Raw genomic sequence first — 17,842 nt, 5'->3', positions numbered from 1 at the left:
GATGGCTGCCATTAAAAAAGATCATTGAAAAAAATATCACTTTATCTAGTATCACGTAATGTATTATTTTAAAATTTGGCATCTAGGGATATTGAAATTGCCCCCAGTAATCTGTCCAATAGATATGCTGCAAAATGGCCACCATCTTGAAATCTAGAGAGGATCGACTGTCATGAAAATTCATTGAAATAATTTTCTTGGTTTTAAATAATTTGAGGCACTGCATTTTAGACATACAGGCAGGTTTTTGGCCTGCTGGTTTCAGAATATTGCTCCAATAATTGTGATATTCTATTACAAATCGACATGAAGAAAACTGCTCCAGACTTGAAGTACTGATGGTTATATAGTGGCATGATGATGATGATGAAATTAATATTAATGATAGATGATAATAATACATATTTTATTGTTCAAAATAGAATTCAGTAACAGAAATGCTCCGAAAAAATTATTTTGCCCATTCCCTGTAGATCGTGAGCCCGGCAGCAACTTAGCAGCGCCACATCGGACGTTGCTCTATCTCTTAAAAAGGGAAGTTCACCCCGGAGAAAAGTTTGTCGTAAAAACACAAGAAGATAAGATATAAAAAAGATATTGGTAAATCCATCAAAGATATTAGAATTTTAATTTTTTGATTTGTGACGTCATATACTGTACAAGCAGCTGCCCCATTATGTTGTGTGATATAAAATGCATAAATGGTTCATCATGGGAAATTTTTTTCTTTCTGGAGCGGGTGTGAAATCATTTGTTTGTTGATATACTGAGGGTTCAATAAAAAACATTTTCATGTTTTTTGAGGAGGCTACATTTCATTGATTTTTGTACTATAAGAAACATGGGGAACTGCTTGCATCTGACGTCACAAATACACCAAATAAAATTCCAATAGCTTTTTAAATATTTGATGGAATTTCCTCAAACCTTCAATACTTTTTTCATTATTTATTCTGTTATTGTTTCAATAAACTTTTTGTCAGGGTGAACTTCCCCTTTAATTCGTTTACCGCCAAACAGGGTACAAGCAACTCCCCTCTTTTAACATCTTTTGGTCTGATGCTGTCGGAGCTTGATCTCCCGACCGTGAGGCGAACATGCTCCCATTGTCAGATTGTCGAACACACGATGGTTACCAATCGAATTGTTCCAAAGTAATTCCTGGAGATCTGTAAGATTCACTGTCAATCGTCTAGCGTATAAATGATTGATAGCAATAATAAATGGATTACCATCAGTTATACCATACATGAATTTTGATTCGTGCTATCATATTGTACTTATTTTCCCCCACAATAATCAATATTTAGAACTAAGCTAGGTAATCATGTCCTTTGTGTCATGATGGGTCATATGGGAATATAAAATGGCAGATAAAGTGTGTTATGTGTTATATGTTCATTATTTATCCATATTTGAAATTAACATACAATACAAGTTTTTGCCTCATAATACCAATTTACAGTGTCACAGGTAATGTAGAATTCAGGAAAACATTTTTGAAAGATATTTCGTAGTAGCCATCTTAGATTTCAAAGTGGCGGTCATTCTCAGCTGACCCGGTGGATCAATCACTGGGGCAGCAATATTCTAAAACCAGCAGGCCAAAACCTGCCTGTATGGCTAAAATGCAGTGCCTCAAATTATTTAACACTCAAGAAAATGATTTTAATGAATTTTCATGACAGCCGATCCTCTCTAGATTTCGAGATGGTGGCCATTTTGCAGCATATCTATTGGACAAATTACTGGGGGAAAATTTCAGTACCCCAAGATGCCAAATAATTATCATACTTGATTTTTTTTTTTTTTTTTTTTATGGCAGCCATCTTGGATTTCAAGATGGCTGCTATTTTGCAGATGAGGTATCACGGGCTTAAAACATTTCCCATAGACTCGTGTGTTAAAGAGGCGCTCTAAAAAAAAAGAATAAGGATGAAATTCGAGAATTGAATGTTTACTACCTGTCCAGTGAATAGGATATATGTCTGACATTCCATATCTGACCAGAAAAGGGTACCTCGACCAGCTCTTTTTAAAAATAAATCGGCATTTATGAAGACTACACCTGACAGGATCAAATTCATCACTTGAGACAGTAAAATGGCAATACTTCTCCCGCCAGTATAAAAATAGTTCCAAAGTGGTGATATATCTTCCCAATTTGAAAAAAAGGAAGTTCAGTAAAGTTACCCCCCCTAGAATCAGTGTTAGAATATCAATCATATTCATTCATTTTTGTCAATCAGCAATATCAAAATTAAAAATTAAGAATTAAATGGGTTGGCTCGAATGAATATCTTTGGCCCGTATAACCCTGACTCAGTGGATCAGATCGCTGAGGGCCAGCAATATTTGAAATAAGCTCCCCACACTACTTCTATATATGTCAAAGTGCAATACCGCAGATCATATAAAACTCAACAAAATAATTGCAATATTTATATGGCAGCCAGCTTCGAATTCAAGGTGATGGCCATTTTTCCGCCGACCAATTGTCAGATTGCTTGGTGCCAGCAATTTTTTTAATGAACTCACCCAGATACTGATATACTACAAATTTCAGTGACACATATGTAAAATTCAAGAAAATGAGTTCAATGATTTTTCATGGCGGCCATCTTGGATTTCAAATGACGGCTGACCCGATGGTCAAATCGCTTGAGGCCGGCAATATTTGAAATCAGCACCCCGAATTAAGCCTAGTGTCACATATCATTTAAAACTCAAGAAAATGACATTTAATGATTTTTCATGGCGGCCATCTTGGATTTCAAAATGGCGGCCATTTAGCCGCTGACCAAGTGGTCAAATTGCTGGGGGCTGGCAATATTTGAAATCAGTGCCTAAAAATACCCCAACATACCAAATTTCAGTGTCATATGTCATGTAAAACTCAAGAAAATGACATTAATGATTTCTCATGGCGGCCATCTTGGATTTCAAAATGGCGGCCGACCCGATGGTCAAATTACTTGGGGCCGGCAATATTTGAAATCAGCACCCCGAATTAAGCCTATGTGCCAATTTTCAGTGTCACATATCATGTAAAACTCAAGAAAATGACATTAATGATTTCTCATGGCGGCCATCTTGGATTTCAAAATGGCGGCCGACCCGATGGTCAAATCGCTTGGGGCCGGCAATTTTTGAAATCAGCGCCCAAAAATACCCCTGTATGCCAAATTTCACACTTTCTGCCAGATCCGAGCATCTTGGCCATTTTTTGTCACATAACCGCTCCACTAATACGTGTGAGTGATTTTGGCCAGGAATCAGGGTAATCACTGCTGAAAATTTGTCTGGCTTCATGACATCGGCATCATGGTGATATAATTCTGTGTATAATAAAAACTTAAACATTCCTCTGAAACAGCAGATTTTCAGCCATGGTCCATACCAGTGCTCCTAAATAATTTAATCGCCTGCCTGAGTCCTGACCAGTTTTTGAAATCTGAAGAAAAAATCTGCTGGAATTGTGCAAAAACATTATTTCTAAAATAAAGACTTTTTAATTTTAATAGTAGTTATGCCAAAATGCATGATTCTAAACTTATATCAAATCTGTATCTGTCATCTGACCTGAATGCATCGTCAGAACAAGTACAGTTTCCAAACATGCTTACCTTGACTTTTGACTGGATCAAACAGCGTAACCTGCAACATGCATCGGGAGCAAGTGAATGGGACCGTGCAGCTTGGAGTTTTTCAATAGTTAGTAGAGCAACACAACGAAGACTGTCGAGTGGACAAAGTCGATCTTTCCAGTTCACAATTCAATAAAAAATGGGAAAAATAACACAGTTCTGGTTTCCTTATAGTCTGAAATTGTCGAAAACAGAATTCGGATATCACAATATTGACAGGAAGAAAACGGTAAATTCGAAGAAAAATAGAGACCAGGAAGGTGAATCAGCTATCAGTGTACTGCTGGCTTGCACAGAGAGCTGAGTGAGTCGATCATGTGACGTCATTATTCTCGACTGTTTTTGATCGCGTGATTGTCTGTCTGGGGGCGGCTGGGGGGCTGAGAAGGGTCTCTAATAATTTCATTTCTTGCATTTCCACGACATCAATAAGACTTTTTAGTGACATATTTGTGTATAAAAAGACAAGACCTTTCCATTCATATATAATTTGTCTATAATCATCACTTTCGTAAATTTTCTTTGGATGTATACTTTAAAGGCGCTTCACAGGGATAGGTTAGCAACCTCTTTTGGTATACTCTTCCTGTATATCTTATCAGGGGTATCTGTTGCAGGAAGGGCTCAGTTTGTGCGAAACTTTAAAAAAATCAAGAGAAACTCGGAACTACACGCTTCTGATCGGTCGAACACGTTTAAAGTAAAAAGGGAAAGTATTGTTGTAATTAACTTTTGGAGGAGTTGCGTTTGATTGTTATATTAACTTAGAAGACGATTCGTTATTCTTCCCTTACATTATTTTATGTCCATTTACGTATGTGGCATGAAAGATAGATCTTGAACTGAATTTGAATAGTTCGGCTAAATAGTCAAATAACCAAAATTTTCGTTAACCAATACATGACTGCCGTCGACAATGCTATTTCAAGGTGTAAAAGGAACAAGCAATTTACATTTATTGTTTATCTGTTACTTAAGATTCCAATTTCGTTATTTGATTTGTACTCCATTCATCTCTTGTTTCCGTCCTCCGCTAAGCTCGGAGATCATCGGCACCGTTTGGAGTGCTGCATTTAGTGCAGTTTGTGTGAAGGTTGCGTAAGAGGTGTACAACTGAGCTTTCGTCATATTGGTTTTGCGCCCATACTGCAGGAGGTAGAAAAAAGACTGAATCATTGTGACACCAAATGAATCACGGCAAGATAATTAAGCTTACACTGATTTTAAAACCCGTTTCCCAATTCTGTATTAGAAAGAACATACACTAGTGGATATACAGAAATATTCTCACACCATTCTCCTGGTGCCAACTGAGACACTCTCTGGAGGTCCTCCTGGGATTTTTCCTCGTCACTTCATTGCGAATTAAGGGGGTAATGCTATCATCGGCATACAACCTCATTACACTTTTGAGGAGCCATTGACGAAAATACGAAGTAATATAGGACCAAGAATCGATTACTGTGGTACTCCTAATAGAACACCGGCAGGTTGAGAAACAGAGGTACTTACTGATACATACTGGGAATTATGAGAAAGAAAGACTCTATTTATTCTATATTTAAAATTGAATTATCACAATTGAATTAAATGGTCAAGGATTATACCAATTATGTATAATCCGATTTTTCGATGTAGTAAAAACCTTGTGTTGATTATTCTTTCAGAGGAAGGCAAGCAATTTTGTAACCATATCTTTCCCATGTATTTTACATTCCCCGTATGAATGGAAAAGAGAGTACAATATTCAACTCAGCGAGACCATTATCCATCTCATGTCTTTCCTTGTTTGCTTGCGGAGTTGAATTTTGTGAGATTCTCGTAATAGTAGATCAGACAATTATAAATGGATGTTTCTGTTTCTTATTTTTGTTTAAACTTCATGCATTGGTATTTGTTTTAATTGTCACCAATTAAGTCATACTTGTATGTGCCACACATGCCGTTGGTATTGAGAAAAAAACGGACAATCCATTACATCATTAAAATGATGAAAAGGAAAGCAAGTTAATGTAAGAACTCATTGTAAAAAAACAACTCGATTATCTTTCGCTATAAACAACTATGCATTTGGTTTGATTACTCTTTACTGTATTTCAAATTTATTGAAATTATATGTACGATTGTTTATAATAAACTTTATCTAATGAATATAAAAAGTGTTAAACATAAAGAAATAAAAAGTGATAGCAAACGATATTTTTATTGGCTTCATGATGCATATATCATCTTGAATGCGCTGAGATGTTGCATGTGTTCCCCGTGCTCTTCAACTTTAATGTGCTTAAGCATGTTCTTAATTTGTATGCTAATTGGGTTAAGGCTATTAACATCACGTGACTTTCATTGCACGTTATCATGACATGGTTTGAGCTCATGATAAGAAATTGAGGCTTGGAATTGAAAAGACATCCTGGCTGGCATTCTGTTTAATTTGCCAAGTTACTGACATCAAAATGAACACCATCGATTCGAGGAAAATCGCAAACATGATTTTTTTTTCCAAACTGGGTTATTTCATGAAAGGAGCGTGACTCTTGCTTGGATAAAAATAATTAAACCTCGTTTGATGTCAATAGAAGAAGAAATCTATACGCAGCCAATCGCGTCTGTTTTCTTGGTGATCGATCTCTAATAAATACAAGATTGAAATCCCAATCTCTTCACCAGTCACCCTGGCAGCCATGTGATACTATATATCACTGGCAGGTCCAGGGGAGGGGGAGGGGGCACAGCCGGCCCGTGCCCCCCCCCCCCCCTTGAGAAGCAAAATCTTGTTTCGTTTGTCACATTTTGGGTTGACGAAATATCATTAATTTTTGGTTGAAAAACTTTTCTTTTTTTTTGCTTGTCAAAATTTTCCTCGGAAAAATGTACCTCCCCTTTGGAAAATCCTGGATCCGGCCCTGCTATATAATAAGAATTATATACCACAATCAGGCATTCATATTGAATATGATGGAAGGATTTGTGAACTACCCCTCTGACAAAAAAATAAATCGTATTTTCTTTTCTGCCAGGGTTTGTAGCAACTCAAGGGAACTTATGCCATTTTTTATATTGAAAATATTTTCTGGGGGGCAGATTTCAAGATATTAACGGAGAAGAAGCAATCCAAGTTCAAACTCAGTTTTTTAATCTATCTGAAAATATCAAATTAATATACTTACTACTGCTCAAAGACAGATAATGACAAGGATAAATTATGAGTCAAGGATTTCAGTTCAATTCAATTTTTTTCCAATAGATTTTATTCAATCATAAAAACAAAGTTTATTTTCAGAATCAAAGAAGACGAATAGTAAAAAAAAATAAAACAACGAAATTATTGTTGTGACCATTGAATAAGCAAAATTGCGTGTGATGCATGAGCCAGTAAAAAAACTATGTAGATAAATGCAGTGAACATGGTGTAAGAGAAGATGTATGTAACAGTAAATGAATACGATCATACTTGATATTTATTAATGAATGAATACCCTACTATCATGACCGTTGACATTTTATGGTACTTACCCTTATTTTATGGTACTAACTTTCTTGGTACATGAAAAAGAAAAAAATATCGAACACTATGCGAAGAAAATTAATTTGACTGTGTACCATAGCTCTAATAAGAAGTCATAATTTATGACCCTTCCGAATCAAGGACATCGTATTTATAATAAAGGGCTCTTATAAACAACACAGTAATGTCCTTTCTATCATAAACGCTAAATATATACTAGTACTTGACGGTGACTGAATAGTTAATGTGTTCTATAAATCATTATTCAGAAAACTTATGCAAACCGAGTTAACAGTTATATACGTTCATTGTTGGAGATATGGGAATTAATTTGTTTTATCGGTGATATAATTATAACCCTCGTTCTTTGGCATTTATATTCTGTTCTCCCCCTGATTCTTCTTTGTTTTGTCTTCTCTTTCTTCACCTCCTCATTTTTTGTTGACCCTTTTCCTTCCTCAAGCCAATCTTATTCAACTTTTTCATTTATTTTTCATCTTCTTCTCTTCCTCTGTCTCGCCATTTCCCTCTACCTTTACCTTCTCTTTCACCTCTTCTTTTCATCCATCCTCTCCTTCTCGTTCTCTTCCTCCTTCTTCACAGTCATCTTCTTGGCAGTTGATGGAGACACTTTACGTTCTATCATGCTCAATGCGTACGATTTGAACCTCCTTAATGGAGAATATGCTTTCATTAACATCATCCCGTTCCGTGATGTCGACATCTTCGGCAACGATTCCTGGGAAAGGGTAAGTCAAACAGATTAAGGTTACCCTGGAAACTATTCGAAAGCGTGGTTTTTGAGCTCCACAGTCAGGTGTACTTGGCCATACTCTGCTCTGGCATTCGGGAGGGGAGGTCACTCATCTATGGGGTGAGGGGACCTCAATAAAGGAGAGGATATTCACCACGTATATTAGGGTTTATAGTTGAAAAGAGCTTGTATTGTTTGTAAAGAAAAAAATCAACTCAAAAAAATCAAGACGAAGATGAACAAGAAAAGAAGAAGGAGAAAAGGAAAAAGATGAAGAAGAAGAAAAGGAGGAGGAGCAAACAGAAGTAAAAGATGCCTTAAAGTCTTACGACAGGAGAATTTACGAAGATTAAGAGATCAGCCATTAAACAAAATCCTTCACCTTTGAACCGGCACACTTCTGTCAATGTTCGTAGAATAAATACCGTCAGATGTTGAATCCTCTTACAGGGAGGTTTCTCAATTTTAACATTAATGCAATATTCTAAAGAGATCTCAAAGTTACATGTGATGTGATGTCAATTCCAAACAAACCCTGCATATGCATCTGCACTGTGTTTCAATATGTTTAAGAACTCCAAATCGTTGATCGTCAAATAGTTACCGCGTTTACACGCTTTTCCAGCTCACGTTGCAGACTCGGCTCGCGGATTATCCTGCGTCGCGTTTACACGCTGCCCCAGCTCTCGGATCAGACTCGGCTCGCGAAGCAAAAACAAAGGTCAGTGGATAAAATTTACGTCATGAAACGCGCACTATATTGCCGGTGCAGACTTGACTTCGTGTTTACACGGAGAAAAATTGCCGTGTCTGCACCGGCTCGCGGTACTTTGGCTGAGCAAAATTGCCGTTTCGGTGCAAGTTTATTGCGTTTACACGCATTAAAAAACTCTATGGTCTGCACCAACTCTCGGGTCTGCACCGCGAGCCGATGCAGCGTGTAAACAAGGTAAAACTTACTTTGACATATAACCGTACAAAGTATTTGTATGAAAAAGGGAGAGGGGAATTTTACAGCTTTAGGATGGAAATATGTAACATGGCTTATGTGGGTACTTGGTTGAATAAAATTTAAGTTAAGGAAGTTCATTATTATCATCGTTATTCTATAATCATTATTATCGTTAGTTATTGCTGTTACTACTATCATCATTATGCTTTTACTATTATCATTTTTATTATTATTATCAATATCATCATCCTCATTAACATCATCATTATCATCAAAAGTATTATCATTATCAGCAATATTTTTATCATTACTACTCTGATTTACATTGTCATCATCATTATCAATATAATGACTAGTTAACTAAGAGCATTGGATGCGGTTTTTTTTTTCTTCATTATGTTGATTGGCAAACCTCTTTCCACAGGGAGATGGCCGCGATTATCAGGCAAAGCAAGCCTACGAAGCTCTGATGACGATTCGGGTATTCGAACCAACCTCCTCTGTTTATAAAGATTTTGAGAAGGAGGTTATTTTGAGACGAGAGATGAACTATAATATCACAATGGATCACGATCAAAGCTCGGTAAGACATTGTTTGCACGGATTCTCTCTCATCATTCATGCTTGTCTCTTTGCTATCAGCATCAGCACGCATTCCTACTTTTAAAGACACTGATTTATTTTTGCAATTTCACAATTATATCTTAGATGATATTCCTTTGATAGCGTATCTTTTTATATGGTTCTGGGAAAGAAGGCAAGCTGTAGGCCTATTCAACTTTTCTATCGCTTTTCCCAGATGCTCAACATACATATAAGTAAGATCAAGGCCAGTGATTTCATTCTAAAAGATACCATACATTAACGAGGTTAAAGGAAATCACAAGATAGGTCCATCTTTCATGATCTTTGTAAAACAATATTTTTATAGAGCGGTCATATTGACATTTTATGCATGCTTCCCCCCATTATGATTTTCTGTCAATCATTTCCCCTCCTTTATCATTGCTTCTCGATTTCTTATTAAATGAATATCTATCCGTATATTTCTCTACACTGCAAGATTTAAAAACACCCCTTTTACATTTACTTCCTTCTTTGTTTCCAAACCTTTTTCTTTACATTTTGTACATACAAAATTTGTATTTTAAGTTTTCTCCGTTTTGGTCTCTTTGTATGTGTTTGTTATTAGATTTACTTTTTATTCATCCACCTATATGAAGCTGGTACAAAAAATGTTTAAAAAGGGCTGTTTTCGACTCGCTGTAGGGCCGCCTTAAAGCAAATGTGACTGAGGTATATGAGTTGTAATGAAAGAACATCTCATTGAGTCAGTCGAACTTCTTCAATTCTGCGTTTGGTGATATTTTGACCTGATTAAATTAAATCTCCACTTACGTATATGGACCCATAGGCCTAAGTATTATACACCAATGGAGATAATTCACTTCCATTCGTCTAGTCTTGCGACAACTATTGAATATCATCTTACCAGCGTTCGATAAAGTATTTTCTGTATAGGCAGCTGCTCAGCTATTGTACTGATATGGCTGCAAGACGTAAATACATTACCCATCAGAGATGAAATCCGACACTTTCAAAGAAATATATTTATTTTGATCCGCACTACTCTCAATGAAATAATGAAATCCAAACTTATTCCTATGCTTTGCGCTGAACTCTGAGGTGGTTTGACGTTAAAGGGATGGTCCGGGCTGAAAATGTTTATATCTAAATAAACAGAGTAAAATTCACAAATGCTGAAAATTTCATCAAAATCGGATAACAAATAATGAATTTATTGAATTTTAAAGTTTATCAATATTTTGTGAAAACAGTTAATGCACATCTTCATGAAAATTAATTAGGTGGGTTGATGATGTCACATCACCACTTTCCTTTTTCTTATGTTATTACATGAAATCATAAATGTCTCATTTTTTCATACATGTGTAAATGATGTGTCTCCATTATGATGAAATAAGTTGCGGTAATAAATAACTAATATAATAAGTTGTCAATCAAATTGTTTAAGTTCTTGGTATAATTTTTTTTAATAAAACCAATTTCATACAATAAAATACAAAGGAACAAGTGGGGATATGACATCATCAGCACACTTAATGAATTTTCATAAAGACTTGCCTAGAACTGTTTCACCGAAATAATGCAAATCTTTAAAATTCAATAACTTCAGTAATTGGTATCCGATTTTGATAAAATTATCAGCATTTTGCTTCGTGAATTTTACTCTATTTAGGGAGATATAAATATCTCCAGCCTGGACCATCCCGTTAATTTCATCCATTTGAAAAATGGCTACTTTTTGTGTGGTTTATGAGGGAGAAAAAAAGATGATTGTGCACGCATGAGTGTGTGTATGGGTGGTTTCGTTTTCTAGATTATGCGCGTATTTTCGTGTATATTTGTATGCAAGTAAATCTTTAAATATATTTTTACCTCATTTGTAGCATATATTTCTAGCGTCAGCATTCTATGACGTCATGATCCTGTACTCATTAGCAGTCAACGAAACGTTAGCGGAAGGAGGAGACGTATACGATGGTCACGCCGTGACACATAGGATGTGGAATAGAACATTCGAAGGTAAATATAACATTTATAACATAGCTGAAACCATGGACCCCCACCTCCTTCGAATTGAGGTACTCCTTAGCGACGTGGCTCCATGATTCTTAGATTAAGGGTGTGGGGCGAGATTATTTAAATGGTTCCCCACTATAGGAGTGGCGATCTTGGGGGCGGGGGCACAATTCCCCCCCCCCCCCACACTTTCTGAAGCACTGAAAAAGTGCCCCTTTTAGGCAAGAAAAGTGCCCCCCACGAACGTTTACTGTGCCCCTTTCACCTGAGGAGGACCCGTTTTATGTGTTACCATTTGCCCTTTGTCGTATAAGTGCCTTTTTACGCAAGCAAAATGCCCCCTCACGAACGTTTCCTCTGCCTCTTTCATCTGAGAACGACTTGTTTTATGTGTTAGCAAGTGTCATTTCTCGTATCATTGCCAAATGTGCTCTTTTCACCTAAGGACCTGTTTTACGTGTGAACAAGTGCCCCTTTGCCTTCTTGTAAGTGCCCTTTCATGTATCAGTGCCCCTTTTTACCCAAGAAAAGTGCCCCTCACGAATGTGCTCTGTGCCCCTTTCACCTGAGAAGGACCTTTTTTATGTGTTAATGAGTGCCCCAAGAAAACAATATCCTCATTTTTTATGTTACTACTTATGAAGGAAAAAAAAATGGGAGAAAAATCCCTCATGAGTGAAGTGAGTGGGGTAGATAAGCAGTGGTGTACAGATGGGGGCTCTTGCCCCCCCCAACAAAAAAAAAACAAAAAACATCACGACAAAGATAAAAGGGAAAAGGAAGACAAGAGAAGAGAGAAGGTTGAATATGATATTATTTTCTGAATATTATGTCAAAATCTATCACAAAATTGGATTTTCGTCATAAAAAATGTCAAAATTGTCCTCACTCGCTTTGCTCGCTCGCAACTTCTTATAAATCTTACGTGATGTGACATTAAGCCCCCTCAAAATATTTGGCTCATTACGCCACTGTAGATAAGTCATTTTTCCTTTTTTTTAAGATAGTGTCCTTTTTGAAAGAAAAAAAATGCCCCTTTTCCCTGTGCCCCCCTCCACACTTTCAACTTCGCTCCGCCGCCCCTGCCCCACTATCAATGATATATGCTACCGGACTAACAAGATGGTTTAGCAAACAAGTAAAATGTTATATATGCTGTGGTAAAGGAGGGGGCAGGAAATTCTCTTCAAAAACTTGTTTAAAAAAGAGATGTAAAGTAATTGATACAGTAGGGTGATGGCACAACGTGTTTTCCCCACGACTGTTAAAATGTGCATTACTGATGGATCGATTTTAAAACTAACGTTGACAAGGTTTTCCCCTCATCTGGTGTCTGATGCAAATTATGAAACGTGCTACTAGATGCCAATAAGTTGCGTATAAAAACTGGAAAATTATAAATAAGATGATGTCTCGCAGGTAGACATTGTTATTTTCACTTTTCTTTGCACTAGCAATATTATATTTGAATTATTTTGAATGACTTTGAGTGTCAAGCTGAATTTCGATGCCATTACACGCTTGTGAGAAACATGTTATATTTATTACAAAAAAGTGTGATGTATCGTACCAGTCTAAGTTGATAGACCTAATCAATCTTATTTCATTTTCAATTAAAGTTTTGATTTCATTGAACGATCCTTGAGCAATCACTTTTCCCTTTTTTCCGATTGAATAAATTGTCAAATATTGACAGGTCAGTAATGTAAACTTTGATTAACAGTATACATGTTATATATTCCAGTTTGTCACGTTTATGGGTCACAATGCGTCCCTTTTATTGGGAAGGATAAAGAAAGAGATAAAACGAGAAATAGATAGAGAGGGGGCTGTCTCTAATTTCTGTTTTCCTCGACTAAATTGAAGCTCTAAATTGTATTGAAGAACTGCTTTAGAATAGGCTAATATTTGCCACCGTGTGCATTTTCATCTCCGTGTGCAATATAATCTATCGTTAACACATTCACCAAATATACCATCCTATTGCTATTTTTTATTGCTCCTTTTGTACATATTTTTGAAATCTGATTCGGAAATAAAATAAACACAAAAATATAATGAACTATTCATTTGGATTAGTTTGAAATGTATGCTATTTTTAATTACAATGTATCTGTGCATGTGATACTTATGGATGGAATGAGTTGAGAAATGATAAGATCTTGAAAAAGAAAAAAAGTTCAATGTGTATCAGTGATGGGGAAAGAAATCCATTATAAAAGGGTTTGGTGTTTAATGCTAAAAATGTTATGATTGAACATATAAAATGAAATCACACAAACAAAACACTGAAAATATGATTAAAATTGGACGGAAAAACAAAGTAATGACAAACTCTTGCATTAGGTTGGTGAACAGTTATATGCATGCCATCATGTTTATGCAACGAAGGAGCTGATTATACCGTCATCGAACTTGTTATTTTGTACGTTATTATATGTTTATTAAAATTGTGCCATCGATGAATGGAAAAAAAAATGTGTGTACTGATATATTGTGTAAGATAATCATCGCTGAAACTTATTTTGTTACAAGGGAAGCACATGAACATATGAAAGAAAATGCTGATTTCATATAATGATGTAATATAAAGGAAAGCAGGACATGACAACATTATGAGCCCACCTTTTGCATATTCACAACGTCTGCCATGTAACTGTTTCCAAAAATGTTGTCAAACTTAAAATTTCTATGAATCGTTAATTTAAAAAATGGACGTTCGATCGTTAAATCATACTAAATTTATTGAAATATTATTAGAAAACTCTTTAAGGAAGAGGGGCACATAGTCATCATGCGTTGTGGTCTGGTAAATATTGCTCTTGCCTTTGAAACAGATTGTCGTGGGTTCGGATCCCAGCAACACAAACAATGAATCTGGATAGGAAACTCAATAAAAGAGCATTTATTAAATGATAAAAAAGACGTATTATAAATACCCTCATTACATATTTATTTGAATACTTAGATCTGAAATTATGTCATTTATACTGATGATTCTTTTGCAGCTCAAAACCGTCTCGAAATATTTACATTCTTACTTTGATTGACACATTGAAAGTTGAGAGTAATTTGGTAAATATCACACTTGTCTTCAACTTGTGTCGAACCTTAAAACTGATGTCAGGCCGTTTAGGAAAACTGTAAATACATCCCTGATCTGTGTAAACTTACAGTAATTGGCATACATGTAGTTTGTCTCTAGAAAATGTCATAAAAATATCACACATGTTTCCACCGCTCTGTGTATTGCACCTTTTTTTACTTCTTATTTTTTATTCATTTGTAACATTAATTAGTTTGTTTTTTTTGCTTTTCAAATGTCTATAGTCATCCTAGTAAAATTTTTGGACATTTTTCAAAGTTATGATGTGTCAATAAAGAAAGGGGAAACATTGAATTCATTGTCATTTTTCTTTACCTGTCATGTATCTTTTAGGGCTATACGGACAGGTTGTGATTAATGAAAATGGTGATCGTGATTCTGAATACACACTATGGGATATGACAAATACGGAAAATGGTACCTTCGAGGTAAGAATAATATTGCAACTTTCATTACTATTGTTTTTATTTGTCATACCCAATATCAAAATTTCCAGCAATACTATTTATACTATTGTTTCTGATGTTGCTCTACTACTACTACTACTAGTACTACTACTACTACTACTACTACTACTACTACTACTACTACTACTACTACTACTACTACTACTACTTCTACTTCTACTAACTACTACTACTACTACTACTACTACTACTAACGATTCTATCACCAAAAGTACCACTGCTACTTCTACTTCTTCTACTACCATTACTACTACTACTACTACTACTACTACTACTACTACTACTCACTACTACTTCTACTACCACTACTAGACCACCCTACATCTGTTCATGTTTCGTTTCCATGCCCATTTATAGACAAACACCCATTTATTTTCTCTAAAAGCTTTCTTTCACCATGGAGCTATTAAACACAGATATATATACATCTACATCTTTACTTTGATAAAGAGCAACAAGTCTGCCGCTGCTTTTATTTCACCAAACACAATTAATGTATTGGACAGCTTTCCTTTTCGCCACTGGTGCCAATAAATTATTCCTCTCCTCTTGCATCTTTCAATTGAAGAAAATTACATCTAACCGTGCCCGTCGGCTGTCTTATATCCCAATCCGCTCTCCTAATTACGCCAGTTTCTTAGTCTTTTATTCATTGAGGATGAACACCGTTTATCACTCGTCGTTGTCTCATGAGGAGAACAACCTCTATGTATTTGTTGTGTTTTTTTGTTTGGAGATGCCCAGAAAGAGGGCTTGAAAGAGAGCTCCAAAATAATAATAAGAAATGAGATTTAAAGCTATATTTTTTTCTTTAGATTAAAACCCGCATAAACTTCACACATGTGAATATAATATATATATATATATATATATATAAGTACTATGACAATATCTATCTGAATATTTCATGTTCTGACATCCTATTATTTACACAGTGAAGTAGTGAAGATCTACGACCATATTTTAAAAGGTCGCCAAAGGTTTTAACTAAAACAGTGTTAACATATATAGCTTTTAAAACATATCAGAAGCCGAAACAACTATAGGCCTACATACGCAGGTCCCAAATAAGTGGCTTCTTTCATCCAAGTGATATTCATGACTAGAGAGGTTTTGCATATTTAACGAGCTTGATGCGGACCGAAATACCTTTTTTAATTCGGTCATTGCTGCTCTAAGTATTTATCAAATTTCATGGTTTTGGTATTGTAAAGAAGGAGAATCATTCTTTCACAATGTATTTAAATATTTTGTAATGTAGGTAACAATTTTGATCTAAAATATGCTACAAAATACTTATTTTCACCTGACAATTTTTTTTTTAGCCCAAATGATTTTTAGATCACGATAAAGCTGGATATCTATGCTTTAAAATGGTATAGGTTTCAAAGAAGAATTGGTTTAATCGGGTCAAGATCACACTTTCATTGGTCAAGTACATTCAGCAGCTTGAAAACAAGAATACTGCACTCGGATTGGTCAAAGAGACCACACACTCAACAGTTCCAGTGCTGGGTTCACGGCAAGGTCACATTGGTAATCTCATCAAATTACCCGCGCTTGTTGTTTTGAAGCATTATCCGGCCAATCAGAACTCTAGATTTCATGCTACTCCAAAATTTTAGTAATCCCGTCTTGTACCTTGGTGGGAAAAGTGTGATCTTGACCCGATTAAAATGTGCTGCATATTAAGAGTGACATTGTGAGAAAGTACAGAAATTCAACTTTGTGGAGATATAGATAATTATCTTCGAGGCTCAAAAAAAAGTCTTCACAGTTTGCAAAAGAAAACAGAGGAACAAAATTTAGATTTGATGCACATTCCTGGCCTGAAATAGACTTATTTCTCAAAATATTTTATACAAAATGAATGACAAATATAAAAGAGAAACATTTACTCTGTCCAATTGTGCAAAGATATTTAATTTGACTTTAGGATAAAGTGAGTAAATTCTCAGAGAAACAAAATCTCATGATTCACGAGATATTGCAGGGAGGAGGATTCAAACATGAGAGGATTTGGATGAATCTGTCCTATTTGCTCATTAGCATAGGGATCTGTGGTCTGACTGTATAAATTATTGGATAGCTGTGAAGAATCAGAATTTGTCAACGCTAGTTTCATGCTATTTAGGTATTTTCTTTATAAACACTCTAATTCGTGATTCTAGTGTAACGGGCTTCATTTCGCTTTTATGTTATATGACGTCATCCCATTTAGTCGGAGTTAAATGCGTTTGTATGAAGACAATGATTATTATTTTCATTGTTTTCCAAATAACGAATTTAACATTTTAACTACAATCTTAATTACAGAAAACAACATTTAGAGTATTTCCTGCCAATAATATTGAAACCCAAGGTCAAGAACCTATTTTTGGTCAAGTTTCAATTGTTGCTTATTTGGCACAGCTTTTCATCCGTATCTGCATGAGTTCGCATTTACCCGACATAGCACTTGTGGTTATAAGAGGCAAAAAAAATAAATATTGTTTAAGGCTGTGGGTTAACGTTGATTTAAGCACTAAATCAATCCAAAGACATTTCTCTTTGCAAATCGTCTAAAAGTATTTGAATTCAAGAATTGAAAAACACAGGAAAATATTGCGACTTTTCTACACGCAAGCTGCGTCCACATAAGGTGACGTCAGAGCAACGTTGCTGATGAATGGGATAATGGTATCCTTTATCCAAAAAATAACAAAATGAATAAAAAAGTGAATAAGGCAATAAAGAAAGAATATACGAGAAGGAAACGAAAGCAGAAAACAAGAAGTAACATAGTAAAAAATAATTATTATTTT

General features: G+C 35.5%; 1 protein-coding gene across 1 annotated transcript in view; it reads left to right on the top strand.

The window, feature by feature from the left end:
• LOC129257703 (atrial natriuretic peptide receptor 1-like) overlaps positions 1–17,842 on the top strand; it is a 92,688-nt gene that overhangs the window by 34,842 nt on the left and 40,004 nt on the right. Inside the window, exons 2-5 of the mRNA XM_054896092.2 lie at positions 7,759–7,904; positions 9,286–9,444; positions 11,333–11,468; positions 14,905–14,999. Coding sequence (XP_054752067.2) covers positions 7,759–7,904; positions 9,286–9,444; positions 11,333–11,468; positions 14,905–14,999 — 536 coding nt within the window. The remainder of the gene's footprint in view (positions 1–7,758; positions 7,905–9,285; positions 9,445–11,332; positions 11,469–14,904; positions 15,000–17,842) is intronic.

Source organism: Lytechinus pictus, chromosome 3 (assembly GCF_037042905.1).
Source record: "Lytechinus pictus isolate F3 Inbred chromosome 3, Lp3.0, whole genome shotgun sequence".
Lineage (NCBI taxonomy): Eukaryota > Metazoa > Echinodermata > Echinoidea > Temnopleuroida > Toxopneustidae > Lytechinus > Lytechinus pictus.
This window is presented reverse-complemented; position numbering and strand designations above follow the sequence as displayed.